The 27579-nt window shown below is 40.5% G+C and overlaps 3 protein-coding genes across 3 annotated transcripts; all 3 read right to left on the bottom strand.

Moving 5' to 3' along the window:
* LOC129113730 (prenylcysteine oxidase-like) lies at positions 1–9692 on the bottom strand. The gene is made up of 7 exons (XM_054626186.1): positions 9191–9692; positions 7423–7629; positions 6536–6710; positions 5388–5599; positions 4923–5063; positions 3157–3568; positions 1–2195 (listed from the first exon to the last, which is right to left on the bottom strand). The coding sequence occupies exons 1-7, from the start codon at positions 9297–9299 to the stop codon at positions 1946–1948; spliced, it is 1506 nt and encodes a 501-aa protein (XP_054482161.1). The 5' UTR covers positions 9300–9692; the 3' UTR covers positions 1–1945.
* A 322-nt stretch (positions 9693–10014) lies between these two features.
* Positions 10015–24162, bottom strand: LOC129113729 (transcription elongation regulator 1-like). The gene is given in 22 exon segments (XM_054626185.1): positions 10015–10792; positions 12118–12218; positions 12584–12667; positions 12919–13098; positions 13314–13496; positions 14184–14348; positions 14530–14680; positions 15029–15147; positions 15238–15327; positions 15486–15621; positions 15927–16008; positions 16288–16448; positions 16546–16634; positions 16959–17065; positions 17430–17630; positions 18653–18712; positions 19782–20024; positions 20178–20264; positions 20267–20453; positions 21062–21214; positions 22907–23138; positions 24106–24162. Coding segments are annotated over 22 exon segments (3060 nt in total). The 5' UTR covers positions 24153–24162; the 3' UTR covers positions 10015–10590.
* An 836-nt stretch (positions 24163–24998) lies between these two features.
* LOC129113909 (transcription factor Sox-17-beta.3-like) lies at positions 24999–26935 on the bottom strand. Its single transcript, XM_054626392.1, has 4 exons — positions 26635–26935; positions 25859–26101; positions 25435–25678; positions 24999–25188 (listed from the first exon to the last, which is right to left on the bottom strand). Exons 1-4 carry the CDS (start codon positions 26933–26935, stop codon positions 24999–25001), a joined length of 978 nt encoding a protein of 325 aa, XP_054482367.1.
* Positions 26936–27579: the final 644 nt, after the last annotated feature.

Raw genomic sequence — 27579 nt, 5'->3', positions numbered from 1 at the left:
TTAATCAACACTCAAAATAGTGCACTTCATTGATTAAAAACAGTTGCATTATTTTGTTTATCGGGCAGATGAAATATGTTGATACATGCTATATTTAGCAAAAAGTTATATTTGTAAAGCAATAGTGGTTAGGTGTGAACAGTCACACAGATCTGTTGTTTGACATAATAACCTTGACTCAAGGTCTCCATACTCACTTTGTCTTCACTTTAAAATCACATCTCACAACCTTCATCAGTGGATGGAGTTTGCTCAGTCTGTCAGTCCATGTGGATTCTTAGATGATGTTGAAAGCTCTTCAAAAGCCCAGTAAATGGACCTTGAATTGAGATTGTTTTGTCAATCCCTATGGTTAATCCACAAAATGGTTCTATAATACTCATTGTGTCCATTCGTTTTACAGCATATAATAAAAGGTACTGTTGCAACAAATATTTGACTCTTCTATGTACAAAAGCTGTTGCGGAGTGAAATAAAAAAAAAAAAAAAAAAAAGATAATTTCATTAGTCTTCATAACAGATCGACCAACATGATTTCTGACGCCATTGTAGAGTTTTGACACAATTCCATCAGATTACAGGGTTGTGGCGTTTTCTCATCACAGAACATGATCACATTATCTGTCAACTAAAGCCCTTTCGAATAACAAAGTTTTCTGTTGACAACAGTTAAATAAGGTTTTCCAAGTCCAGAAATCCACTTCAGTCTAAATCCACAGTTTTTCAATTCTAAATGAACAAAACAAGCAATTCTCAGTCTTATGAAGGTAATCAACAGTCAGGGTTTTCATATCACGCCAACTTTTTTTGCACTTGCCATTTCTGAAAGCGAATGTCCAACTGTATCTTCAAATGTTTTTTTTAAAGATAACAGCGACTATTATATGTAGGATCTCAATAAAGCTATAGGGCTTGAGAGAAAACGGGGTGAAAGTGTCATCATTACCACCAGCAGCTCCACTGATCGGTCCTCTGCTTTCATGCGGTCCAGTGTGAAAGCTTGTTGGCTCTGTTCCCTGAAAAAAATTCTTTCCACTGTATTATGCAACAAAAGCAGCAGGAAGGGAAGATAATGAAACAGTCTGATGAAAGGGGCAACATAGAATAGAACCAGTGGCCCCTGCCATGAGTCACTGAATAATTATTTCATTAATTTAAAAAAAATCCTACAGAAATCTATTTATAGATTTGGGCCAGCAGCCTATCCATTAACAGTCGTACAATGTATAGACAGTAATAGCAGAGCTGCAGTTGTTTTTGATTATATGACAGTTAAAACACTGATCTGTCTCATATCTCATAGCTGTTGCAGCGCAGACAGAAAGCAGCCATTTATAAGAATCTCATTCATGCTCTCAATCTTGATTCCAAGAGTGTTTTTCTTAAATTTGACCACAGCAATGTTTATTTACACAGAGCATCACCAGTGACCTTAAACTAATACCCATATTAACTGGTGTTCACTCGCACCAGCGGCAACTCATAAAACAAGCTCTCAAGAGTCCATTCACGTCCGACTGAGATAAAGTGCGGCGGTTGCTTGGTTTCATTATTTCCTGGCAAAGAAAAGCTTCAAGCAGCTGAATTTTTGGATAAAACCACTATCTAGCATTAGCATCAATCCTCAACCAGTACTGTCTCATATGTGCAATGTCTCTCACATAGAAAACAAAGCAATCTTTGAAAGGTAGCGCAGGACCACGGTTGTCTTTAGTGAATTTTAAACTCGACTTGACTTGTTTTTCTTTTGTATGTTTAAGTTTCTTTAGAATGGCAGGGTCAGATTATGTTCAATTAATTTATCATTGATTCAGTCAATTAAATGTATGTTGTATTTTTGGATGTGTCTCAATATACTTGGCCACTAGAGACTTCAGTCGAAATGTAAAATTTAGCACCTTAATACATCGGCTTTGTGATGCTATAAGGTTTTCAGTTTACCAGGTCATAGCTCAGTCTTGATCCTGTGCATTAGATCTTTCTGGTCCACCATGTCCGTCTGTCGGTTCCAGCGGTGGTAAGCCAGCAGAGCGATGTTCTTGGCCGCTACTGAGCTCATCTCCATCGCGCTGCCAGCCAACTCAATGCCATTGAGGTAGTAGAGATTTGGGTGGAGCTCCACAGGCGGCAGTCCCTGACTGCTGCCGTAACAAGGGTAGGCCTGCCACTCTGTCACCTGCACGGAGTAGTATGACCTGAGATTGAGAGGTATAGTAGAGATTGAGAGATACAGTAAAGAAGAAAATGTGTTACTCTGATTATTAATAAGATCTCGTTGTGATAGGGCATTGCCATTATTTTTTTACAAGGCCGTTGACAAATGAGTAAACTTCAGCTTTTTAGCTACACTAGCGCCGTACTCTTTAGATGGCAATGTGGGTCTGTCCACCACTTTGGTCCAGACTGAAATATCTCAACATCTTTCTGATAGATTGCACTGAAGTGTTGCGCACAACTCATGGTCCCCAGAGGATGAATCTCACTAACTTTGGTGATACCCTTAATTTTCCTCTAGTGCTACCATGAGGTTGTAGTGTTTGTTTTTTAGTGAAATATCTTTACAAATATTTGGATTGCCATGAAATTTGATACAAACAGTCATGGTCCCCTCAAGATGAGTTGTGAGACCAAAACTTTTCATGTAGCACTATCATCAGGTCAATATTTTTACTTTGTTAATGAACAAATACCAGCAAAACTAATGCCATTCCCATCAGCCTCAGCTGTACTTTCTGGTTTGTGCTAATAAGCAAATGTTAGCATGCTTACACACTAAACTAAGCTGGTGAACATGACAATGTTTTACATTACATTTGAATTTTTTTTACAAAATGAATCTGCAATAATTTTGATAATGTTGTTTGATAAAATTTTCTTAACAAAAATTCCCAAAATTTGACCAACATCCCGAATTGGGAATATTTGTCAGTCTGTTATGATAGTTAATTGAATATATTTGGGATTCGAACAGATGGTCAAACAAAACCAGCAAAATAGATACGTCAACTTTGGGAAATTATGATGGCATTTTTCACAATTCTCTAACCCAATGACTAATCGAGAAGATAATTGCAAAATTTTGCAGTAATGAAAATAATAGTTAGTTGCGGCCCTGGTTAATACCATGAGTACTTTACCAGGGAGGAAGCAGCTGACCTGAACAGTGTTTTGAGCTGAGTCTTGTCCAGAGGTTGTGGTGAGAACACTTTGTAGACTCCTGCCTCTTGGGGCTGCTTACGCCGGAAGCCAGTGGAGATGTTGACGGGACAAACACTTGTCACGCTGTTGAAAAACAGATCGAGCGTCTCAGTTGTCAAGACGCTGGCGAAGGGAAAAAGGCGAGGGTCCGGGAAACCAAAGAAAGTGGTGTTGAGGTAACCATGGACGATGGTTGCTACAGTGCTGTGATAGTCGCCGGGGAGCTCCTCAAAGGGAGGGGTGAAACCTTGGAACCGGACCCCTGACCTGACACTGGCCTGGAGCGGCGTCGCCAACACCACAATGTCATACAGTTCTGCTCCCGTCTCTGATGCTGTGGTGAAGCTCAGCTCGTACTGGGGAACCTCCCCTGTCAGGAAAACACACACAATCAATGTCAACACTGTACTACATGATTCAGATACAAATTGATCTAAATCACTCCACTGGTATCTGCTAGGGATGCACTATATATTAGGCCCGAAAATTAGCAGCCAATAATAGCTAAAGTATACATTTATGTATAATTCCGATAGAAACATTTTAGCCGATAAATTAGAGCTGATAATACGAAACCATACTGCTTTAATTGACTTAAAAGAACAGTGTGTAACATTTAGGGGATCTATTGGCAGAAAGGGAATATCATTTTAACAAGTATGTTTTCAACTGTAATTAAGAATTGTTGTTTTTGTTACCTTAGAATGAGTCGTTTATATCTACTGAGCCGGCTGCCATGTTTCTACAGGAGCCCACAACGGACTAACAAAACAGTGGCCATAAATAGGGCGTTTTCACATGGACTGCAGTAGTTCTCCTACTTTCTCGGCATGCAGGTAAAGTTTCAGTTGGTTGCAATCTGTAACCTCACCGCTAGATGCTGCAAAATACTACATACTGATCCGTTAGCAAGCATAGCATCTCCACACTCGGAGAACTAGAACAAACACAGCACACTGACTGGAAAGCAAAAGGGGTCATTGCTGGTGTGGATGTTTCAGTGGAAGACAACATGATTGCAATATGTTGTGTTGACAACAGTGATGTCAGTTAGATTTGGTGAAGTCAGAGGTATGGAACATTAAATCATCCATCTTTGCTCACTACCTCTTTGCATTCCTCACCCTCAGGTGTGCATAAACTACAGGTTATGAATAATAAAAATACAAAAATGTAATATGATTGGTTATGTGATCGCTGAAGGCAATGAGGAGCAGGTAATTATCATATCGTCTGAAAAAAATCCATATAGTGCTAGCATCAACTGGCAGATATGATCTAGAAACATTCAGCACATTTCTCATGTCTGAAGATGTTTGTGCCAACAGGCAAGTGTTCTCACACTGCAGTGATGAATATGCATTATTATGACAGGAAAAAAAGGTTTCTTTCTTAGAAATTACCTTTCTGAAAAAGATTTCAAAGAGAAGGTTGCAAACCAAATAAATTCAGATACTGTAGATGGTTTTCAAAGAAAAATATTTTCATTTCAGTGGTGTCTAACTTTCTCCATTAAGTAAAGTAGTAGTTAAAATTAATAATCAGGTATTCAGTTGCTGTAAAACTCAAATGATCGTGGCCTTTCTTTACTTCCATACTTGTGTCTGCACCAGTAGTGACACTTTTAATGACGTTTATACCAGAACACAACACCGGAAACATGTTTGGTGTTTAGTTTTGCCCCAGGTTACTAGTGGCTAATATTCTGCTCCTGTGGACGGTACCTGAGTAGACAGGCGAGATGGAGCTGACTTGTGCTTGCAGTAGGTTAGCGTTGGCCATCTTCAGCAGGCCAGAACATACCAGCTTGTTGCCTCCTTCCACCGCCCACAGGTTGTTCTGGGCACCAGCTAAAGACACAGCGCCTGTAACACACACAAACACTCTGACAACAGGCAGGGCCAAGTGCTTTAAACCAATTACCAGCTGCTCACACATTTTCCTGTTCTCTTGCTCCCATAGGTCACCCCTTCCTCTCACCTTTCTTCCCTCTCTTCTATTTTTGACTCCCGCTCCTCCCTTCCACATCTCCTACATCTCTTTTCTTTCCCTCCCTTTCCTCTCTCCTTACATACATCAGCCCTTATCTCAGCACTGCAGCCTTCCTCTTTCCCATCTCTTTTCTACTCACTAACCCCACCTCGCTCCCTCCTCTTCTTCTACTGCTCATTTCTTCACACTCATCTGACCTACAAAGGCAGGGATGCTGACGTTCTGTCCGTAGTTGACCCTCATGACAGGCTCGATGACCTCATCGATGAAACGCTGCGACACACCCAGCTCCAGTAGCGAATCAGAGAGCGGCCTCCGGGTCATGTTGATGAAGCCACTCCCCCCAAGAGAGTCCAATAGTTCCTCCACCGAGCTGAAGGCATGGCCGTGGGCCTGGTACTTGTAGATCCTGTAATATACATGGGACAAATGGTTAACTAGCAATTATAATAATCAATTACTAAATCAGTGGGCAGATTTCCTCATTCCTATCTGAAAGCCTATCTTCCTATCTCAGTAATCTGTGACAAAACAAAAAGACAAAGACAGACAGAGGGATATACAGGTCCACAGTTGTTGATTTAGAGAGTGCAAGAAAGACAAAATGATACAAGAGATAAATCACTTCCTGAGGGAGGAAATAGAGGTCAATGAACAGAGACAGTGCTTCTAAGTGTGGTTCATGTTAAAACAGAAACAGAGCCAAAATAACATAATTACAGCTAAATATTCATTGTCTTGGCCATATTTGACTGTCCCTGATATCTGAAACAGTACTGGCTGATCAAAAACATCAGTTCTGTTGTCATACTTTTACAGATGTCATGTTCTGAAAGTCACACACTGAGTTTTCAGTGATAACAGCTGCAGGCTGAGGAAATTATAAAAAGCTCAGCATAGGTTTTACCCATTGACGTCCACACTGTGAGGCAGTATTGTTCATTTATTCTTTACCTGAAGTAATTGTTTTAAAAATCTTGATTCAATTTGTTATAGAATGAAAAAAATTGTGGCAAATAGAAGGTTTAAACCTGACTTTGTTGGATCAGCGGTGCAAATTAGTTTGGCATCATTTAAAGGTGAAGAATACTCTTTAGATCAGCTCTATGATATCTCGGGCTACAAGAAACAGATGGGTTTAAATGTGGAGCAGTCCAGGCAGATCAATCACGTATTATGTTGAAGTTGTGCAAGTATAAACGAAAGGGCGTCACCTCCAACCACCTGCATGTCAGACATCTACAACAAAGGTCTGACGCTTTGACAAAGGAGCATAGATCAAGGTTTAGCGGGACCACAGATACATCTTGTCAAAGCAAACAGGGCACCAATATTTCTGGCTCACCTCATGAATTTCTCCATAATTTCCTCCACCCACATCTGAAGGCGTATGAAGCTGATGCCATAGCGCCACCACAGTCGGAACAGGTCCAGCAGGTACCAGTCTGTCTCCTCCAGAATCACCTCCTCGCCGTTAAACACTGCTGTCTTACCCGCCACGCTGCGTCGATACTTTAAACCTTGAGGGGCAGACACAGGATGACACAAAGGACAAACACAGATACACACAGGCAGGAATTTAATATTGAGGATTTGAAAAAGTTGAACATTTTCAAATTAAAATATATATGTTTTCCCCTATATATTTTACGGACTGTGATTTGACATTGATAAATGTATTTTTCTCTCATCATTTCTTGACTTTGAAATTGAATGCAGCATAATAAGATGTAAACAGTCATGTTGTCTGATTATTTTGGCAGGGCACTAAATACTGGATCCAGTTAGAGAGCCACATATGTAGTGCTGCTTATTAAATTCAAACCATCAATCTGTCTTGACTGATTATCACTTTTCCTGCTCAGCTTACATCTGCTGGAGGCACACAATGTTTCTGATCAAGCGAGATACTTATCTTCATCGCTGTTACACGGGATCTCTGTATTCTACAAAAAGTGCAACTCATTTCCACAAAGAAACCCATTTTCTTAGCTCGTAAACCTGAACAGATGTTTGCGGGTTCCACTGGGAATCTCCTCTGTTACAGTTTTTGAAGCCAAGCTCTTCTTTTAACTCACTTGTGACTATTGAACATGCAACCACTCATCCTTTCCGATAAAAAGTACTAGAAAAATGCAAACAGTGGCTAAATGAATGCTACGCAGTCACATATACCTATTGTATTCTTTTCCTATTAAGCTTTCAGTGTTGTGTGTGTGTATGTACACAAACCTAGCTGTTTGACAAACTCCTGCATGTGGAGGTTGAGGGAGTGAATGATGGAGCCTCCAGACTCGTAGTCGTTGTGATTAACGGTTACGGTGGCAAGACGGCCTCCGACCTCCCCCTTCTCAAACACGTCTATCTGGACCTCAGGGCCAAAGTGCTGCCGCAGGAAATGGGCTGTGGCACTGCCTCCTATCCCCGCCCCGACCACCGCTGGAGCACAGACGATCATAGCCAAAGACAAAGAAGAAGTGTGAAACCATAATGTGGCTTTGAAGTGAGATGTGTAAGAAAACTAAGTACCATTAATCATTCTGAATTGTTTATAGTATTGTAAGGCATCTGGGAGTTTTAAGACATGATAACATGTATGTTACTCAATATATAATATAAAATAATCACCACTGAGCGATTAAAAAGCAATATTTGTTTCCTGTTATTTTGCAGCTTTTAGTGGTCATTCATCATATCTACAGCTGGACAGAAGAGTCGAGATGAGAAACAATGGTGTCTTTGTTGGGGTGATGCTGTAGTGGGAAGTATGTAGAGCAGCTTTTTCTTGTATTATTTATTTCCCACTGGGAATTTCCATTTCAGGGTTTACCTTAAACAGCGCTCTGTATATGATTCAATACAAAATCATGAGAGTCTCCTCCTTCAACCTAACTTTACTGATGCAGGCAACAGACTGTGATAGGTTAACTTCTTGTTCTGCATTTTGGATTTATTTAACCACTTGGTATGTCCCAATTAATGCTGAAACAATTAACCAATTCAAAGTAAATTTTTCTACTACTATTTTGATTGCTTGTTCAAATAATTTGACAAACAAAAATGACAATCTTAAATAGGAAATGGACTTCTTTCTGTTGAATATCACTGTACAAACACTTAATATATTTGGGTTTTAGACTGCTGGCTGGACAAGATAATGAAAATAATTATTACTCCAATGTCATGTTGCTTGTTCCAACACATTTTCTTTTTTATATCAGAATTTAAATTACAGCACAATCAATGTTGTACCTTTGTCAAAAAAAAAAAGTAGTTGCAAAATGTACATGTACTGATACTGAAAAAGCTTCTAGCTGTCAGTCATGTAACACCCTCTATGGATAGGTATGCATTAGTGAACTGCATATGTTTAACACAGGTATGTTTAACACAGGTATGTTTAACACACGGGTATGTTTAACACATGTATGTTTAACACACGTATGTTTAACACGGGCATGTTTAACACAGGTATGTTTAACACGGGCATGTTTAACACAGGTATGTTTAACACAGGTATGTTTAACACACAGGTATGTTTAACACGGGCATGTTTAACACAGGTATGTTTAACACAGGTATGTTTAACACACAGGTATGTTTAACATGTTTAACACGGGTATGTTTAACACGGGTATGTTTAACACGGGTATGTTTAACACGGGCATGTTTAACACAGGTATGTTTAACACAGGTATGTTTAACACACAGGTATGTTTAACACGGGCATGTTTAACACACAGGTATGTTTAACACGGGCATGTTTAACACGGGTTTAACACATGTTTAACACAGGTATGTTTGTATGTTTAACACGGGTATGTTTAACATATGTATGTTTAACACATGTATGTTTAACACATGTTTAACACGGGTATGTTTAACACGTTTAACACGGGTATGTTTAACACAGGTATGTTTAACACAGGTATGTTTAACACGGGTATGTTTAACACAGGTATGTTTAACACGGGTATGTTTAACACGGGGCTTTTCTTGCCGATTTTAGACGGCGGAGCTCCGTCGACTTGATCGGATCCCGCCGGGTCTCCAGCTCCAGACCAGGCTGACAGCACGACGAGCAGCAGCGGCAGCAGGAGGCCGCACATAGCGACACCGGGGCTGAGGTGACCGGGAGGAGAGGAGGAGAGAGGCTGTAGAGACGGTTAGCACATGAGGTTAAAGCTAACGTGAGCTAGCTCCTTTCTTCACTGCGACAGTGACGTTATGTTCAGAACAACAGTCAGCCGGCTCTGTCGCTGTAAACGAGCAGGACTGCGTTTTTAAATGGGGTTGTGATGCTGCACAAAAGATGGATTTCATGACAATGCAGATCAGTTCTCCAATCAACGGTGGTTCACGTCCACTTCCGGAAACATCACGTGATTTGAAAAACAGGCTTGTGTCGACCAATCACAGCCGTCAGCACAAGATGACTATGTACTCTCTCTTGTACGTTTTCCTTTTTCCATTTGCAAAGTCGTTTATTTTTTTTTAACTACAAATAAAAATGTTTTATTGTCACGATTCATCTCGTAGTTGGTTTAGTTTTATGCTTAAAAATGTAAAAGAATGTTCTGAAACGTTAAAGGAGTGAATGAATGAGAAATTTACTTCCGGAACCGGTCAAAAGGTGGACTTCATGGAACAATGAAACTAACGTTAGTCCCATTGGCTAATTTAAACATTATACATCATACTTATATCATTCTCCACAAAGAAAACATAATGTATTACTTGTACATAAGAGTATAAGTAGACTACATGTGAAGTGTTGATTCAGAAAAGAAAATCCAGAGGACGACATATTGAAAAACAGTGGAAGTTGCCTTTATTTCATTCAACAGAGAAACTGCTGCAACATCAGAGTAAACCACTGAGCATAAACTAACATTCACACTGAGCCACTGAAACAATGACTGGCAAAGTGGAGCAGTAAGGCTTAAGGACGCCTCAGACACATGCACACACATACGCACACACATACATACACACATACATACGCACACACACACCCGCATTCTCACACACTCATCTTCATTTACAACAGCTATCTTACACCTCTATGGCTGCTCGGGCAGCAGCCTCATGACTATCCCTCTCCCTCTAATGTGGCCGGTCAGAGGTGAGGGCTCAAGGTTCACCTTGAGATCAGGTAACCTCTGTTCCCTGCTGTTGCCTCAAATTAAGGGCTATTTCAGGGATGCGACATAACACAGAGACCATAACCGTTCATCTCTATGGTACATCTCTAAGCAACACGAGCCCCAGCAATAACACTGCGAGGCCAGCCGTGGGCCTGAAAGGCTGGGTTCAGGGTGAGTTTTGGGGGAGATCATGCTCTGGCCAAAAGGGAGGGCAAGGAGGAGTAGGGCACCGGCCAAGAAGATGATGTATTGCTCACTTGGTAGAGCGTCGGGTCGGCTCAGAGGCAGTGGGGGGAGGAGGAGGGCCACGGCGGTCTAGGTCTTCAATGTAGAACATGATGAGCTTCCTGCGCTCCTCGGGGACACACTCCAGAACGAGGTACCGCTTGTCGTTCTGAAGGATCTTCTCAACATCCTTTAGATGCTGCTCGGACTCCTGGATCAGCTTTCTCGACCTGAGGAAAGAGAGGATGTGAGACGGGCAGAAGGAACTCAGAAGAAATAAGCTAATACTATGAACTCTAACCTCTCTGTGAGATTTAAGTACAACAGCTGATGTTCAGATTTTGGTTCAAGGCTCTCCATTAGGTACAATTCTATACCGCATGACCTTCCTTTGCAACAAGTCACTGTGATTGGTCATGGTTAAAAAGTAGCAAGATGTTTATCACCATCACATCCTGTGCCACTACATGTTTGCAGCTTGTCTAGACTCAACTGCTACTTGTCTAAGAATTCTCCAATCGTGTACCAAAGTGATCAAGCCCATTGCAGGAAAATAAGTACAAAGTTAACAGATTTCTTGTATACATTTAAAATGTTAAAAACAGTTTGCTTAATGTGGTGGGAAACTTACTGAAACCACATCTGAAGTATTGAAAAAGTATGACAAGAGGAGTTGCTTGTAAATACTTTCGTCGTATAACAGTGTAGAATTCTGGGCTGCAGATATTAAAGCTTATGCGCACTGCCGTTCTAAAATATGTAATCACATTCATGCTTTTAGGTTGTAGAAAAAACGCTGTACAAATTTTTAATTTTCTATGACAGGTTTGCAATAAAAGTAATGTTTTCTACATGGCAAACAAAACACTGTACATCAACCACGCAAAGATCCATCTGAGCAACAGTTAAATAAAGAATCACCAGTCATTGGACAAAGAAACCGGAAGCTTGGCATCAACATGTGTGAAATGTTAAATAGGAGCAGGTTACTGTTAAAGTGTCAAGTGACAAAGCCTGTAATAAGCTGTAATGTTAGCGGGTTGCTAGAGCAAAGCTATTCTTAAAACACGACAACAGAAGATTAGTGTCAAGTTAGCACTATTGAAATCAATCAGGAAATATCAGCTGAACATACTATAGGCTGACAAATCACAGTTAAACATCAATCGAACCACTGAGATGACTGCAGAGGGCCCAAAGAGAAATATTTGGTTAACCGTTGTGGTTAAATAATTGCCATAATTGGTCATCTATGCTTTTCTGGGCTGGAAAACAAATTCAAAATTGAAGGGTCTTTGAGAAAAACAATGGTTAGTATTCTTGCTTGTCATGCAGCACAGTGGGGACATCAGCTAAAGGAAAGTTTTAGTTATCCAATTCTTCCTTTTTGGGGTCCAAAGCCATTTCAAATGTGAATAATACATTTGGTGTCGGACTTTTACTGTTTTTATCAGCAGTGTATATTGATTACATGTGCAACAAAACAATTTGTAATAATATAATTGCTATTAGACACTTATATTGTTCAGCTAGTATGTCAAGTGAGTGTACACACCTGTATGTGATGAACTTTGTCTCCTTCAGCAAGGTTCTGAAGTCAGCTTTGGCTGTGATGTACTTGTCTTTGATGTAATCTTCAAACTCCCGTTGTCTCTTCTGCAAACACACAAATTAACACATCAGACACAAAACTCAGATAAAAATGGATGAAACAGTTTCAGCCTTATTAAACTCACATCATAGACAGATAAATATCAACCACACCACACTTTTATGAAAGAAGCCAGCCGATGTTGGGCTGATGAGCTCTTAGTTTTTGTCTTTCTAGATTATTTCTGTTTGTCTTCCCTAACCAGGAAGACTACTTTGCTTTTTCCCCCCCATCATTCTGCTTCCTGAATTCTTGCAATGTAACTACGGTGCGTCTTAACCCGTCACTAGACTCACAAAACTCAAGTAAATTGTGGTCAGAAAGACAATAAACATTTTTAGAATTTTATGAGCAAAATAACATGTCTTACTCTGTCACTGGAGGAGAACTTAATACAGCGAGGGTCTTCCTTGATAACCTTCTTCACCTCCTTCCATGTGGTTGTGAGAGTGATCTACAACACAAACAAAAAATCCATCAATAAGCTTAGAAAAAGAATCAGGGATCAAGTTGAAGAAAGTCGATCATATTAATTGATAAAGCACATGAATGGACATGCCATCAAAAGTATTATGTTCCTTCTAGCCATGTCGGTTATATGTGCCAATGTGTTTCACAAAAAAAAAAGCAAATGGAGACAAAATGAAAAGCTTAGTATAGATGAGTGGTAACTTTTCCTGGTTTTAGCACCTTTTTACTCCTCACCATGCTGGTCTCATCTAGTAGCTGCCTGAAATGTTCTTTCTTCTTCTTGGCCAGTGCTTCTACGTGTTCGTTAAACAGCTTCTCCTTCTCCTCTCTCTCCAGCAGTGACGCCGACTCCCAGCGATGGTCTTTCCGCAGGTTACGGCGAGTGTCTGACCATGTTGCATCTGAAGACCGTACCTGAGGAATGAGTGAACAAAAAACACTAGTCAGTCTTGTGCTCCCATCGACATGCTTGCATTTCTCAAATGTTCAGAAATGATTATCCCTCCATCCAATCAACTTCTCTGATCAAATTTGAAAATTGACCAGTAATGCATTTTGATAAAAATTCAAATAATTCACTTTTTTAAAATCACATTATGGGGAAATAATTATGCTGCAGAGCATCTCACCATATCCGACATGAGAGCTTTGAAATGCTGGATGGCCTCCTCCCTTTTGTGCTGCTCTCTCTCTCGGTCGATCTCTTTGGTCTGTTCTGATCGAGCCTTCTGCACCTCCCGCTCCCTCTCTCTGAGACTGGCCTCGATACGAGCCTGCCGCTCCATCTCTCGCTCCTTGTCGAGGTCCACGCTCTGTGGAGGACGACACATGAGGTCTGCATCAGTCTTGTTTGTCATATGATGTCAACAATGAGGACTATGTACAGAAACAAAACACACTTGGTTTATTCATGTAGGGATATTAATTCTCATGTTTTTTACAGGTTGAGAAGTCTTGTAATAAACTTGGTAACAGATTTATTAATCTCACTTAGAAGAAATCAGCTATGTTTGCCCTGGGACCTAAAATGATTTCTCCGTCACAGTGTTTTGGAGCTTCTCATCACCTGCTACGGATGATTCACTCTATTTCTGAAGTCATCATTTTTAGACGCTTTGACTCGTTTTTACTCATAAGGAATTTATCAGCTCCATGTTAATAAAACCAGCTACTCGACGCGTCAAAAACTGGGTTTCATGAACACTTTAAAATCTGAGTGACTCAAAAAAGGCTATGAATGGATGTGAAGAAACTCGTGAAACTCTTCCTAATATACACATAGCGGGCAAACTGTCCTGATATACATATTTATTCCAGAAATAATATTTATAGCTCCTTCTTTTAAAAATGTTTAGTACACGTTTGTTAACAATCCACAGATATTTATAAAATCAATTAGTTAAAAAGCAAGGTTAAGTTCACAGCTGCTGTCATGTACATCATGTCACTAGCACATATGTATCAAAGCAATCATCCCACATAAAAAGAACGGCTCGTACCTTTGCTTGTTTTTCCATGTACTGTTTGAAAAGCTCTTCTCTGAGTGCGGAGCTCTCCACAGCCTTGTATCGTGGGTCCGTCTCTAGCCTCTCTTTCACTTTGCTCCACCGCTGGCCTACCTCTATGTGCTGCTCACTCAGGAGATCATAGAAGTCTAGCTTCACCTGGGAGCAAACACATACAAATCAGAATTGGAAATCTTTCCAAAAACAAATGGTCAGCAGGAGAGAGGACCTGCAGATGGTAAAAGCCTGCAGGGCCTTGACTCATGGTCAGCTGAATAACACCACAGTCATGCTCTAGAGGGATACCATACATTGACATTTGAACGTGAGCGGGTGATACCTTCTCTCCTCTGGACTTGGAGTCCTCTTTCTCTCTCTTCCTTATCGCGGTGATGAATTCCATGAAGATCGCCTCCCTGTCCTTCATCTTCTCTATGGTCTTAAATCGCGGGTCTCGACCGTGTTTCACTGCAAATTCACTAAACGTTGTTCTGTAACAATAAAACAAAACAAAAAAGACTTTGCAGTTTCAACTTTGAAATGACCTCTTCACAAAAAACGAGAAGAAAATAAAATACCAAAAACATAGTACGTTAAATTGTAATAATATATTGTGATATTAAATATTGTGTGTAAACTACCAAACAAATAAGATTGTAAAATAACTGTTCCATAAAATCATATATCCGTTTCACTCGTGCTCTAAAATAAAACAGAAAAGTCAGAAAACCTACTCTCCCAGAACAATAATATTATAATAAGAATAGAGTAACTGATAAATATCAATACTGTCTTTTTAAACACAAACTACCAGTAGAACAACTGGCCTGTTTCTTTACCTTGGTGTAAACTTTGCCTCCTCCATCATCCTCCTGAACTCGTCTTTGGCCTGCATCAGCTTGTTCTTCTTCTCCTTCCTCTCCTCCTCCGCTCGTGTCTTCACATACTGATCAAACACCTGAAGAGGACATATTAACAAAATTATGACTGAAAGATGTAATTAAATGGCCATTAAATAACACAATACTGCGAGAATGAGAGACTGAACCTGTTTCCTCTCTTTTGGGTTGAGCAGAAGGTAACGTGGGTCAAACACAATCTTGTGAAGCTCTTTGTCCCACGTCGAGAATGCAGACACCTTAATGTGATATAGACAATGCTAGCATTAGAAAGACAGTTCAATATAAACTTGTTTATATTAAAAGTTTAAAAAGTTTTTGTCTATGTAAAGTAAAGAAAAAACAACTACACAAAACTCATAACATTGCTATGTTAAATTTCACAAATGTGCATTACCCCTCTCTCCAGCAGCATTTCTCTGAACTGGGTCATCCGGGCCTCCAGTGGCACTATAGCTCGTTCTCTGGCAGCTCTGAGCTCTGCCTCCATTGCTGCTTCCTTCTCAGAGTCTGCCTCCTTCACCTCCTCCTTCCTGAGGGTGAAACGGCAAAAGTCAAGAGAGGTGGAGAGACGAAGTAGAAAGAAAAGACAGCATATGCAAAAAAGGTTTAAGGAAGATAGAAAATAAAAGTTAAAGTTATATCTTTTTTGATACAACTTAAGATAGAAAGGAAAGGGGTGAGAGCGAGGACAATATGCAGCAAAGGTATGTGGGTCGGATTAGAAACCGAGCCGTAGTGACAGCGCCTTAGTAAATGGGGCGCCCGCTCTACCAGGTGAGGTACTGTGGCGCCCCAGCACTATAGCATTAAGTAAAGGGAGTCACACATGACTTACTTTCTCTTTTTGGCTTTGGTTGGTTCCTCATCCTGATTTTCTTCAGTCGCAATGGCTAATTCTGGCTCCTCCTTATTGTTACCTATATCAATATGTCAATAAACAAGGACACAAAATAAAAAAACACTCACACTGCAGTGCACAACATTTAAGAGTGATAGCAGAACTCTCTGGCTCAGTATAAAAAACATGAATGCACTTGTGTTTCTGTGGCCGCTGGTTTTGTGGCTTTGAACAGATAATTCATTCATATAATTTATGAATAACACCAATCAAACAATTGGCTTATATTTGACTATTATCATGTGCTGCACTGAATGTCATTATCCCTGACTGTATGTGAACGAGTGTTTGTCCTCACCTGTCTTCTTGCTGTCCTCCAGGCCTCTCTTGTGTGGCGGCTCCTGGATGTGCTTGTCGACATCAGCTCGACCAACCAGCTCCTCGGGCCGGTCCCACATGGACAGCCGTGTTGTGGGGTTGTAGAAGAACACGCGATCATCACCCGTCCACACCACACACCTGATATTTTAAAAAAGGCATAAGGTTCATTGCTATTAAGTGGAGTAGGGTGACGGCGTGGGCTGTGAAGCCGTGGGCTGTGATGTAGTGTGCGTACCATGGCGTGCCAGGGATAGGGTTGGTGGCTATTGGTCTTGCTTTCTGAGCTGCCTTTTCCTCCTCAGTCATCTCTTCTTCTTTAGGCTCCTTGATAAGAATCAGTTATCTCCATTACTATTGCATTCATACTGTTAAACAATATCTTAATGATTGATTTATTTCAGAAATGTGTGTCTTTCATTATATATCATTATAGTACATGTAGAATAGTAATGCAGTATAGATTATGTGCAGTGTAGCATTTCTTAAACTCCTAATTACTAATATAATGTAAACCTTTTACAACATGACAACACTGTACTTAATTATGATCAGTTTCCCATTAATTACTCTCAAAGCGCACCAGATGTGCAGCAGCGATGAACTTTGGAATTAAAAGATTAGAGTTTTGGTTTTTTTACAATCACATACCTCTTTCACATTATTAGTGTTTTCTGATTTGTTCTCCTCGTCCTCCATCTCCATCGCCTCAGCTTCCTCCTGGGCCAGACGCTCCTTGATCCTTTCTGCTTCTCTTTCTGAGGATAGCGAGGAGAGACACAAACAGCGAGGTAACTAAAAGTAGTGTAGTGTAGCTCAACAAATTCAGCTCGTTATCAATTCTGCCAGGAATTTATGTTCTGGAAGTATACCTGCTGCAAGTCACACTGGTAAATCTTAGGACAGATAATGCTGGATCAGGGGTTTTGTGCATTTGGCTGTAAAGCTTGTCTGACAGATGTGTTGTTGGTGAGAAGAAAATCAAAGTGGATAAAGCTTTTGAGCCTACCACCCATCATCCACCAAATCCATTTATGTTGCACTACAAGCCTTGCGGATCATTTCATCATGTTGGAGCTGACAAAGCTTGTGTGTGCGTGTGCATTAGTCAGCAGTGCCTACCTTTCTCCAACAGGGCCAGTGGTTTCTCCCAGGTGGACTCCAGTGTTCGGTTGTTGTAGTAGTACATTTTCCCATCAGCAGTTTTGTACTCTGACCACTCAGGGAGGTGCAATGATCCGGCCATGGAGGCAGGAGCTGCCGAGAGAGCCAGCTGTGGGTGCATCATGGAAACTAAAGGCGGGCCCATGCCAGGAAGCATGCCTGTCATTAGTCAGAGAGGAAAAAGAAAGAGAGATTGGTGGAGACTCGTCTTTCTGTTTAAGCCACATCTAGTATTTGCAATGCACTATACTCTAGAAAATGCATTCGTTTATACATCCATTTGTGAAATGTCATGTCCCAGTGGAATGAGAGAGCTGCACAGGCAGAATAAAACTGATTCACTGCAACCTAAAAAGGGCTATCCCTCTAACCATTTGCCTGGTCATCTAGAGGATTAGATTAGAAGATGAGTGATTGAATAAGGTTTTCATCATTTTGTGGAAGAAGCGGCTTAAGCCTAAAGCTCAAGTCTAAGTCTTTAGACTCTTTTCTTTCTAAGGAAGGAAAAGAGTTTAAAGAAGAAACATAACTCATTGACAACGAACACAGGCCACATTGACAAACAAACGAAGCAGTGACAACACACACAACCATGCCACAAAGGCAGACAACACACAACATGTAGCCCTTACTGCTATATTCCTACTGAGTCTCTACTTGGCAAAAGCAGCCAGCTAGCGTTAACTGAACTAACAAGGAGGTCTCGGTCCCAACAAGTTTATAGTCACCAAACACACACCTCATAATGACTGATCCCAACAATCAACAGCTCAGCTTAAACTAACTATTTAGTTGCTAATTTTCAAGTCTCATTTACCAAAGCCCAACCAACTGGACAAAGTGCATTCATCATTTAATGAGAGCTGAATACTCTAATGTTTGCACCAAGTAATATTTTTTAAATCTTGTTGGTTTAAACAAGGGAGTACTAAATTAAACTTCAGTTAGTAAATATCTTATTATTATTCTGAGTAATAATATTCTGGTGATATAAAGTCTGCAAGACAATCAAGCCTGTGTTCTGTTGAACATTCTACTGTACACCAGATGGATCATGTACACAGCATTCACCACCATGCCACTGTTTGAGGGCTCCCATATATACCATATGACTCATATAGACACCATTCACTGCCATGCCATCTACTGTAGATCTGAGATGCGAGCGGCTGGGTGTTTACCGTTGGGGCCTGGGCCTGCCTTTACACAGGGGGCACCTACTATCTGCATCATTGCTACACCTGCAAGAACAACGGACAAGCAAGCATCTGGTTGAACACAGCAGGACACAGAGTTTTTGTGTGTGTAGGCCTGTGCCTTATTGTTATGTTACAACAGTTAATGTATTTTCAGATGCGGTCACAGTGTAAATTAAGTTAACAATTTAAGATCTATTTTGAGGCCATTGCTCCATTAACAATTATGATAAATAGAAAAAAATTAAATGATAAAATAAAAAAAATAAAAATCACATCTAAAGTGGGGAATGTATACTGTTGGAACACCACAAATCTCAAGTCAATCGGGAAGCTCTCTGTCAGATATTGGTCAGCTGAATAACAATCAGCCCTAATCTACAACTAGTCCTGTCAGATTGTAACTCTGACTTTGCCAGACACTTCATCCACAAAGAACACAATATACAGAGAGAATTAATCAGAATAAGCTTATTTTAGCAAATTATCAAAATGAAGGAAAGAGTGAAAAAAATAATCAGAGAAGAGAAAGCAAAAGAAAAAACATGAAAGCAAACACACAAATGCATTTAACATAAGTCTAACTTTAAATTCAAGTCACTGCATTCAAGACTTGTTGATGTGCCCCTAAACAAAATGTCACCTGATAAATCTGTGCTAACTGAACTAAATACAGTTATCATTGACCAGGATAAATGCAGTGGGAAGATGTTCAGAGACATTGGTGACATTTACATGAGTGTTCTTATAATCCTCCCCTCATGCGGTGTTCCAATAGCAGCTAGAGTTGGAGTCCACTGGTTACCCTCTTTTGTTGTAATCAAAAATAAACCCATAATGCTGAGTTAGTTTTTTCACAGAGAGTGTAAACTGCATATAATTTGTCACAAAACTAAGCTAAGTAGCCCATTAGCATCGAAGTAATGGAGCAATCTTTACTGGTTAACTTACTAAATACTAAGTCTGAAAATTATTTCATGGAGCATGACCAATAAATCTGCAAGATAGCTTATTGTAGTATTCTTTCTAGGATTATTTACCTGTTTCTAAGCACTGTGATAGCAGCTAGCTATTGTGGCCTGTTAGTTTCTTGCTCATAGTCTGTAGTTCTTACCTGGTAGAGGGATGTGCATGCCGGGCAAGGGCACCCTGAACGGTGGCACCATGACAGGAGGGAAGGTAGGGATGCCTGCAGTGGGCTGACCCACACTGTGAGGAAGGCCTGCAGGAAGCAGCGGCATGGTCTGCACCGCCGTAACAGGTGAGGGCACCGTGGAAACAGTAACCACAGTGACTGGAGAAACAGCCACAGCTGAGGAAACTGTGGCAACAGGGGATATGTCTGCTACAATAGTGGCTTTGAGATACAAAAACACAAATAAAGATGATTTTTATTTTTGCTTTAGAGTGAGTGTGTGTGTGTGTGTGTGTGTGTGTGTGTGTGTGTGTGTGTGTGTGTGTGTGTGTGTGTGTGTTTGTTTGTTTGTTTCATATAAGACTGTGAACTTACCTGCAATGGTCACAGAGGGGGAGGAGGTGGAGTCTGGACTGGAGGCGAGAGTGCGGGAGGGGGTTGTGGACAGGGCCTGACTAGGGAGCCTGCGGCTGTCGTGCTGGCTGTAGTGTTAACACTGCTTGAGCTTGAAGTTGCAGTCACCCCTACACTTTGACCCGGCCCCGCAGACCCAGCTACAAGAAGAGGGTTGAGTTCAGACTGCTGGATGATCTTCACACCATCCGGTTTACTCCACGAGGACTCTCTGGTCCTGGCGTTGTAGTAATATGCCTTTAGAAGAGATAATTAAGAAGAAGAAAAAACATATTACTTGGGAACAAACATTAACTAGAATATAAAGCTTGGCAACAAATGTATATTTATCAACTACCCCGTAATCACACCACAGGATTTTTGAGTACATGTTGACAACCAATTCCGTTGATTATATGGACATTGAAGCTAAAGTTATACATTGCACGTCCGCTTAATAAGCAAGATTTCTCCCAAACTGACTTAGTTTAGAAAGGCAGCCCAATATCCAGTCCATTATTACATATATTAATATGATTTACAATGGGATTTTCAAATGAAGCAAATGACAATTTATAGTATGACAGTGGCTTCTTTAAGCAGTAAGCAATGAAGGCAATCAAGTGATTAGCAACACTGAATCTGCAGTGTATCTCAGGTCTCATATCATCTAAATATTTCATTCTTAGACAACAAATTCCACATCAACAACAACCACTAATATAATTAATTCTGCCTCTGTCTTAAGCGCTATATTCAAAAATGCTTTTTAAAACTTTAAGACTGTAAAAGTTGTAAATTAATTATTCCTTGCTTTTCCCAGTATAGGGGCCCTACGATGTGCTTACATATGATCTCGAGCTTACCTTTCCCTCTGGTGTCTTGTTCTCTACCCAGATCTCCTCTGTAGGGTTGAGTGCAGGGGCTCCAGATGAAGGAACGGGGGGCATCCCAGGAGGAAACAGCATTCCCGGAGGAGGAGGCAGGTTCCCCATGGGAGGGGGAAGGAACGGAGGTCTCTGCAGCAAAAGATAAAGACCCAGTATTACATTTTCAGACTTTTAGGAGTAGGGCTAGGAATATACTTTGCCAAATTACAGTCATCCCTGGTGGCCAGATAGAAAAGCAGTTGACTATTTAGCCAGCCGCCAGCACTTAAATCCTCTGAATTCAAATTAGGAGTCAAGTCATCAAATTGTATGATTCAAGAGAGAATCCTTGTTTCTGTCTGGTGTCTTGTTCTAAGAGCTAGTGCTGCTGTTATTCATGCCAGTGAGGACTAAAGCTGTCTTTGTGGTCAATTTATTTGCAGACTCTGCCTGCCAAATGGTTTCACTATACATTTGAGATATGAAAATTGCATGTAACAATTATTCATTCATTCATTCATTTTCCGTATCTGCATATCTAGTCTGACGACTATCACAGTTCTGACACATAGAGACAAACAATGATTCACGCTCACATCCACACCTACGGGCAATTTAGAGTCTTCAATTAACCTAAGCTGCATGTCTTTGGACTGTGGGAGGAAGCCGGAGAACCCGGAGAGAACCCACGCTGACACGGGGACACAAGCAAACTCCACAGGGAAGGCCATCTAGCCCGGGAACCGAACCCGGGCCCCTCTTGCTGAGAGGCGACATTGCTATCCACTACACCACCGTGGAGCCCCATGTAACAATTATCCAGGCCAAAATAATTGTGATCATGATATTAACCAAATAATCTGAAAAATATGATTAAAACAGCACTAAAAAAGAACAATCATACATCCCCTTTTAACTTACATTTTGTTGTTGTTTAAGTATTGCATAACAGATAGGAAAGATCTTTTAGGAAACGTCTTTTTTAGTGAACAACAATTATAGTAACCATCTCAAATAAATCATAACCTCCCCAAGCATAAATAAAGGATAAAAAAAAACAACTTGTGATGTTTTCTAATGTTCTTTCCTATTAAGATCTGCGATAAAATCCTATATTGTCCCATTCGTAGGCTGCAACATTGATTAATCTATTGCGATATACAGCAGAGAAACAGGTTAGTACCACATTTCCTAGTATGACGCTGGTCTACTAGATGTATGATTGACCCACATTCAGCCAATTCATATTAGACAGCGGTTTGTCAATTCCTGATAAAAGTTATTCTGCTCATGAGCATGCTTGCTCCTCCCATAACTGCCCTGCATGGGTTCTCTGTCTCTCATTTAAATGTTGTTTCTGAGTATCTAATACCGTACATGACACATGTGCAATAAAATACACTGTGCAATTATAGCTATAATAGTTTTTCTGTCTGTACATATAATATTTCAATTATTGTGGATTTTACTGTTTTTTTATTGCTTTTTTTTTTTAATACTCGTTTTTTATTTCATTTTATTTTTATCTTGTCTTTCTTTTACTATGTCTCTTGTGTGCACTTTACCTTATGCTGCTGTAATCCTGCAAATGTCCCCGCTGCGGGACTAATAAAGGATTATCTTATCTTATCTCTTATATTTTGGCTATTACGGTCTATTACAATATATGTAATTGTATTATTCCTATCAATTATAGATGACTTATTCTGCAACTAATTTCAGTCTTTGTATTTCTCTCGATTAAATGGTATGTGGAACATCACTGCAGACAAAGTTAATCGTTCAGCAACACACTTCTGTAAAGAAAAACATGCATGTCGTATAAGAATGGGAAACAGTCACCTGTAGATGGGGAGGTCCAATGGGCGGAGGCATCCCTCCTGGTGGTGGAATGGGCGGCATGTTGGGGTCAAAGTGTGGACGTGCAAATGGGGGTCGCGGCGGGGGTCCCCTCATCATCCCAAAAGGAGGTGGCGGTGGCCTAAGGAGTGGCGGTGGTCCTCGTAACACTGGGGTCTGGGCAGGCGCAGGTGCAGGAGCAGGGCCACGGAACCGTACTGCCTGCTGCACCATTCTAGCACACAAAACAATATCAAGTTACAACCAGTGTTCAGGGGCATATCTCTAAACTTTAAAAACCTCTGATATGAGCACTTTGAGCAGGGCTAACATTGTCACACTGCAGGTAGATATAATGCTTGAAAATAACTAACTACAGGTAAGGCTGGGCAACAGAACACAATAATATTGCTGTCTATACCTGTGGTTCTCAACCTTTTGCCACTTAAGGCCCACTTCTGATTGTTATATTATTGCAGAACAACCTGCACAATTATAACAGAACCATGTTTTTGTAATGATATGGTTCTGCTGATACATGTAAAGCAAATGAGCTCCAGAAACACGTTCATTACACTGATGTGAATGATGTTTCTGCTATGCAGCCTTTGAGTGTAACGTTAGTAACGTGACTGTACGTTATGCAGCTGTGAGGTGTTTATTATTCCACATGTTCTTTACATACTTATATCCTAACACAAATCAAACACTCAAGATGGTGTCGTCTATTGCTAACTTATGCTAACGTTAACAGAGAGCCAGCCCATTCAAAACACTGAATGGACTGAACTGTGTGCCCCTGCTTACTAATTAATGTAGCATAGCCTAGCTAGCTGGCTATGTTACATTAACATTTGAGCACAGAGCGCACACTTCATACAGGAGCTGTGTCTGAACACAAACTCGGGGCATGGTGAAGGAGGGCAGCCTGGTGAGAGAGGGAAACATATGGCCATGTTTGATCTGGCTGCCTGTGTTTGCCGCGTGCCACGAGCCAAGAGCCGAGACGAGCCGCTTGGCAATACAGGCTAGTTAGCTAGAAGCTAGTTAGCTAGCATGGCTACGTTTACAAGTAAGACCACTGTTTACCGAAACCTTTTGACCGAAACCTATCCTACCCAACTTCATACACAATGCGGGCTTGTGGTTAATAGCACACTGAGCTCGTATTCATGCAAACACTTTAACTGCTATTATCTGACCTGTTGTCGTTGAACCCGATAGTCTCGCTCTCTGTCTGCTCCGCCATTACAGGAAAATGTAACCACTCTCTTCCTGGAAACGCCCCTAAGTGGTGTCTGCTTCTCCTATTCGCTGAGGTTGGATGTCAATCACAACGCAGTCAGAGTTCTGTGAGCTCTGATTGGATGAAAGGTTTTCTCATACTTGCTTGGCCAAGCAATCATTGGGTCCCGTTCTCCATAATGTCTTTGTTCAGTCAATGTGCAGGGTGTTGTTAATAATAAATTGAACTATTATCACTATGGGTTGATGGGTATTTTGTGTGTCCTAAATTTTTTTATATCTGCATGCTATAACCTTAAAAAACATATTCAAAGAGATTCATGTCCCCTCATTCTTAGTCCCTTATTTGAACAAAAGTGTCTGCCAAATTAATGTAGTGTCATCTTTGTTGATCTGTTTGCAGTGGAATAATGTGTTTGACAAATAACTCATGTAAAGTGCCAGTGCACAATATATTCTACAGCTGACAATCAATTTCATTTTATTCGTATAGCCCAAAATCACAAATCACAAAATTGCCTCAGAGGGCTTTACAATCTGTACTACATATGTCATCCTCTGTCCTTGGACACTCGCATCGGATAAAGAGAAACTCCCCTCAGGTAACATTATGTTTTTTCATAAGCAGATTTAATTTGATTTGTGTGTTCCTTGCATTCATTTGTGTACACTACAGATTATTGAAATCCAAACAAAGACAGAACTTGTATTTGTATTGGAACATTTATCATATAAAAGCTGACCAACAGATACAGTCACAGAGCATTTCATTTATTTTGCAATAAAATGAAATGTATGACTCTAAATATCACTGCCGTTGATGTCTTTGGTGTGTTGAATGTCTCTTAGATCACTCCACAACATCAACATCATCCACACATTTGCACTCCATTTTGTTGATGGCAAGGCGTTGCTGCCTTGTGTCAATATCTGACTGCTGCTGAATCTCTGATGTGGTCTCGTTACTCTGCGGGTGAGTGTTGTGGTAATTCCTCACATCTTCCGGGGAGCTGCTGCCATTTGTGTATCTGTAGAAAAACCTGATATAAGCACACATGAAGTCAATTGGAACATGAAATCTAAAGGAAGAATTGTTTTTGCTTTTTATAGTGATACTGTGGGTTAGCAATAAAAAAAAAAAATCAACATTTCATGATTAACATTTGCATTAATTTATGAGTTATCAAAATAAATTCAGTAAATGTGCTTTATTTAAGGAGTATTTAAGGGTATAAACCAGCTCTCAGACATCAGCTAGCTGGAATATTTCACTGAATATGCTTAACCTTGGATGGTTATTCCAGACCCTGGAATAGAGTCCCATTTGATGACATGGGGTAAAAGCTTGGTACGGATAGTAGCCCACTGTGTAGGGCATCATGGTGGGATATGGATACACGCTGGGGCCCTGCAACTTGGACTCAGCTGGAGGTACGGCCTGTGAGAAGGAAAAGCCAGGGTCTTGTCCTGCTCCCTGCCCTGAGGACAAAAACTCTATGTCTTTCTTCTTCCGGGGGCGAAACTCATAATCTGGTATGATATAAAAAAAAGCAAAGAGCCAAAGTAAGTGAAAGTCAGAGGTTCATTATCCATACCAGAACAGATTCAAACTGAATACATGTCTTTCTTTATATCTGCACATAAGACTTGACAGTAAAACTTGGCAGTAAATGTTCATTATCCTCTAATCAGCTGTGTAATTGTCCATACCAGGAAATTGCTGTCTGTGCATGTATTTCAGTTTGTGAGCCACTTCATAGTAGGGCCTCTTCTGCTCCTTACTGAGCTTGGACCACTCACAGCCCAGCACAACACTGGTGTCTATCATGTTGGCCCCAGGGCAGATTTTGCGCAGGGCATGTCGGCGGTGGATATGAGACCAAACAATGAAGGCATTTGGTGGCCGTTTAATGTATCCATTCTTGCCTTTGCCAGACTGCAACTGCTTCAGATCTGAAGAGGACATTTGGGGAGACTGATTTGTGCACTCACAGTTGTAGAAATCATTCAGTATTATACACAAGGTTTGTGTTAGTACAAGAGTCATCACTTATAAAGACAAAGATTCCCTTATTAATCTGTAAGACAACAAAAATGGTTCACAGCCAAAATACACATGGATAGACAAAACACCTAATGAAATGCTCATATATATTTTCTTCCCTTTCAATATTAAATACATTTCGGGGCACAGATGATTTGTTCTGTATATGTGAATTGAAGCTCACATAACCCATGCTGATTGCAAGACACTTCACAGATGTCAAGGAAACCAATTTCCACCAGGCAAAGAAAAAAAATCACAATAAAGACGTGATTTGATTATCTCATAGATAGAAAATAAAAATGCTGAATTACCATCTCATTATTAGGATGTTTTAATTTATTTCATTCCAAACATTTAATCTTTATTTTTCCCTGTCCCTCCTCATCCCTCCTCATCCCAGCAGCACTATCACACACTCGGCCCTGAGGGTTTACTGCACCTTCCTCCGTTGGCAGGATGGTAAAACTGGTAAAAACCGGACTGTCGCCTCCGAGTCGTGGTGAGGTTGTGACGTGGACCGCGTCTTGGTTCAGGGGTTCTCCACGTCCACCCTGTGACGTAGCCAGGCTCGCAGATGGTCGCGGCTTTCCAGGACCGACCTGAGGACGTGACCCTGAAGGGACCGTGTCTGACCCGGTCCCGCCGTTACCACTGCCTCCCACCTCCGCTGACGGATCCTGGCCCGTGTCTCTGTTTGGCGGACCCGGTTCTTGTTTTGTTTTTCTGAGGTGTATGTCCATGGCCGTGCTTTTATTCTGGGTTTAGCTAGATCTGGGTTGTGATAGATTAAAACACTTCGGTTGCCCGAACAACAGAACGTTATTGGACGTTAACGAGGTGCACGAACATTCCAGTCTATTAGCTGCATTCACCACCGAAATCAGGTTTTATGACAGAAAATAACCTCTATAAGAAAAAAAACACAAATAAAGGTTTGATTCTGTATTAATTATGTTACCTGTTAAATACTCAGCCTACTACAGTCTTTATTTAAAACTATAGCCTATTATTACTTTTTTTAATGTACTATATTATACTATATACTTTACTATCCAATACAGTAAGATACCATTCTATACCATATTACATTTAATATTCTGTTATACAGCTGCAATATACTACTATGTTATATTATATTGTTATTACTATATTGCACCTTATATCTAAATATATTATACCCCATACCATACTATGCTATATAATACTATATTACGTTAATATCTTATACTATCTTTACATCATATACTACGTTTCTATTTGGGTATATTAATAAGGACAACACTAGGTCTTACTTTTTAATCACAGTATGTGTTAATCCGGTGTGCAGTGCTTACATTCTAGACTTGATGCCATAAATCATACCATGTCACTTTACCTCTGTCTT

Source organism: Anoplopoma fimbria, chromosome 24, assembly GCF_027596085.1.
Source record: "Anoplopoma fimbria isolate UVic2021 breed Golden Eagle Sablefish chromosome 24, Afim_UVic_2022, whole genome shotgun sequence".
Taxonomy (NCBI): Eukaryota; Metazoa; Chordata; class Actinopteri; order Perciformes; family Anoplopomatidae; genus Anoplopoma; species Anoplopoma fimbria.
Note: the sequence above shows the minus strand (reverse complement) of the source record. Positions and strands in the feature narration are given on the sequence as shown.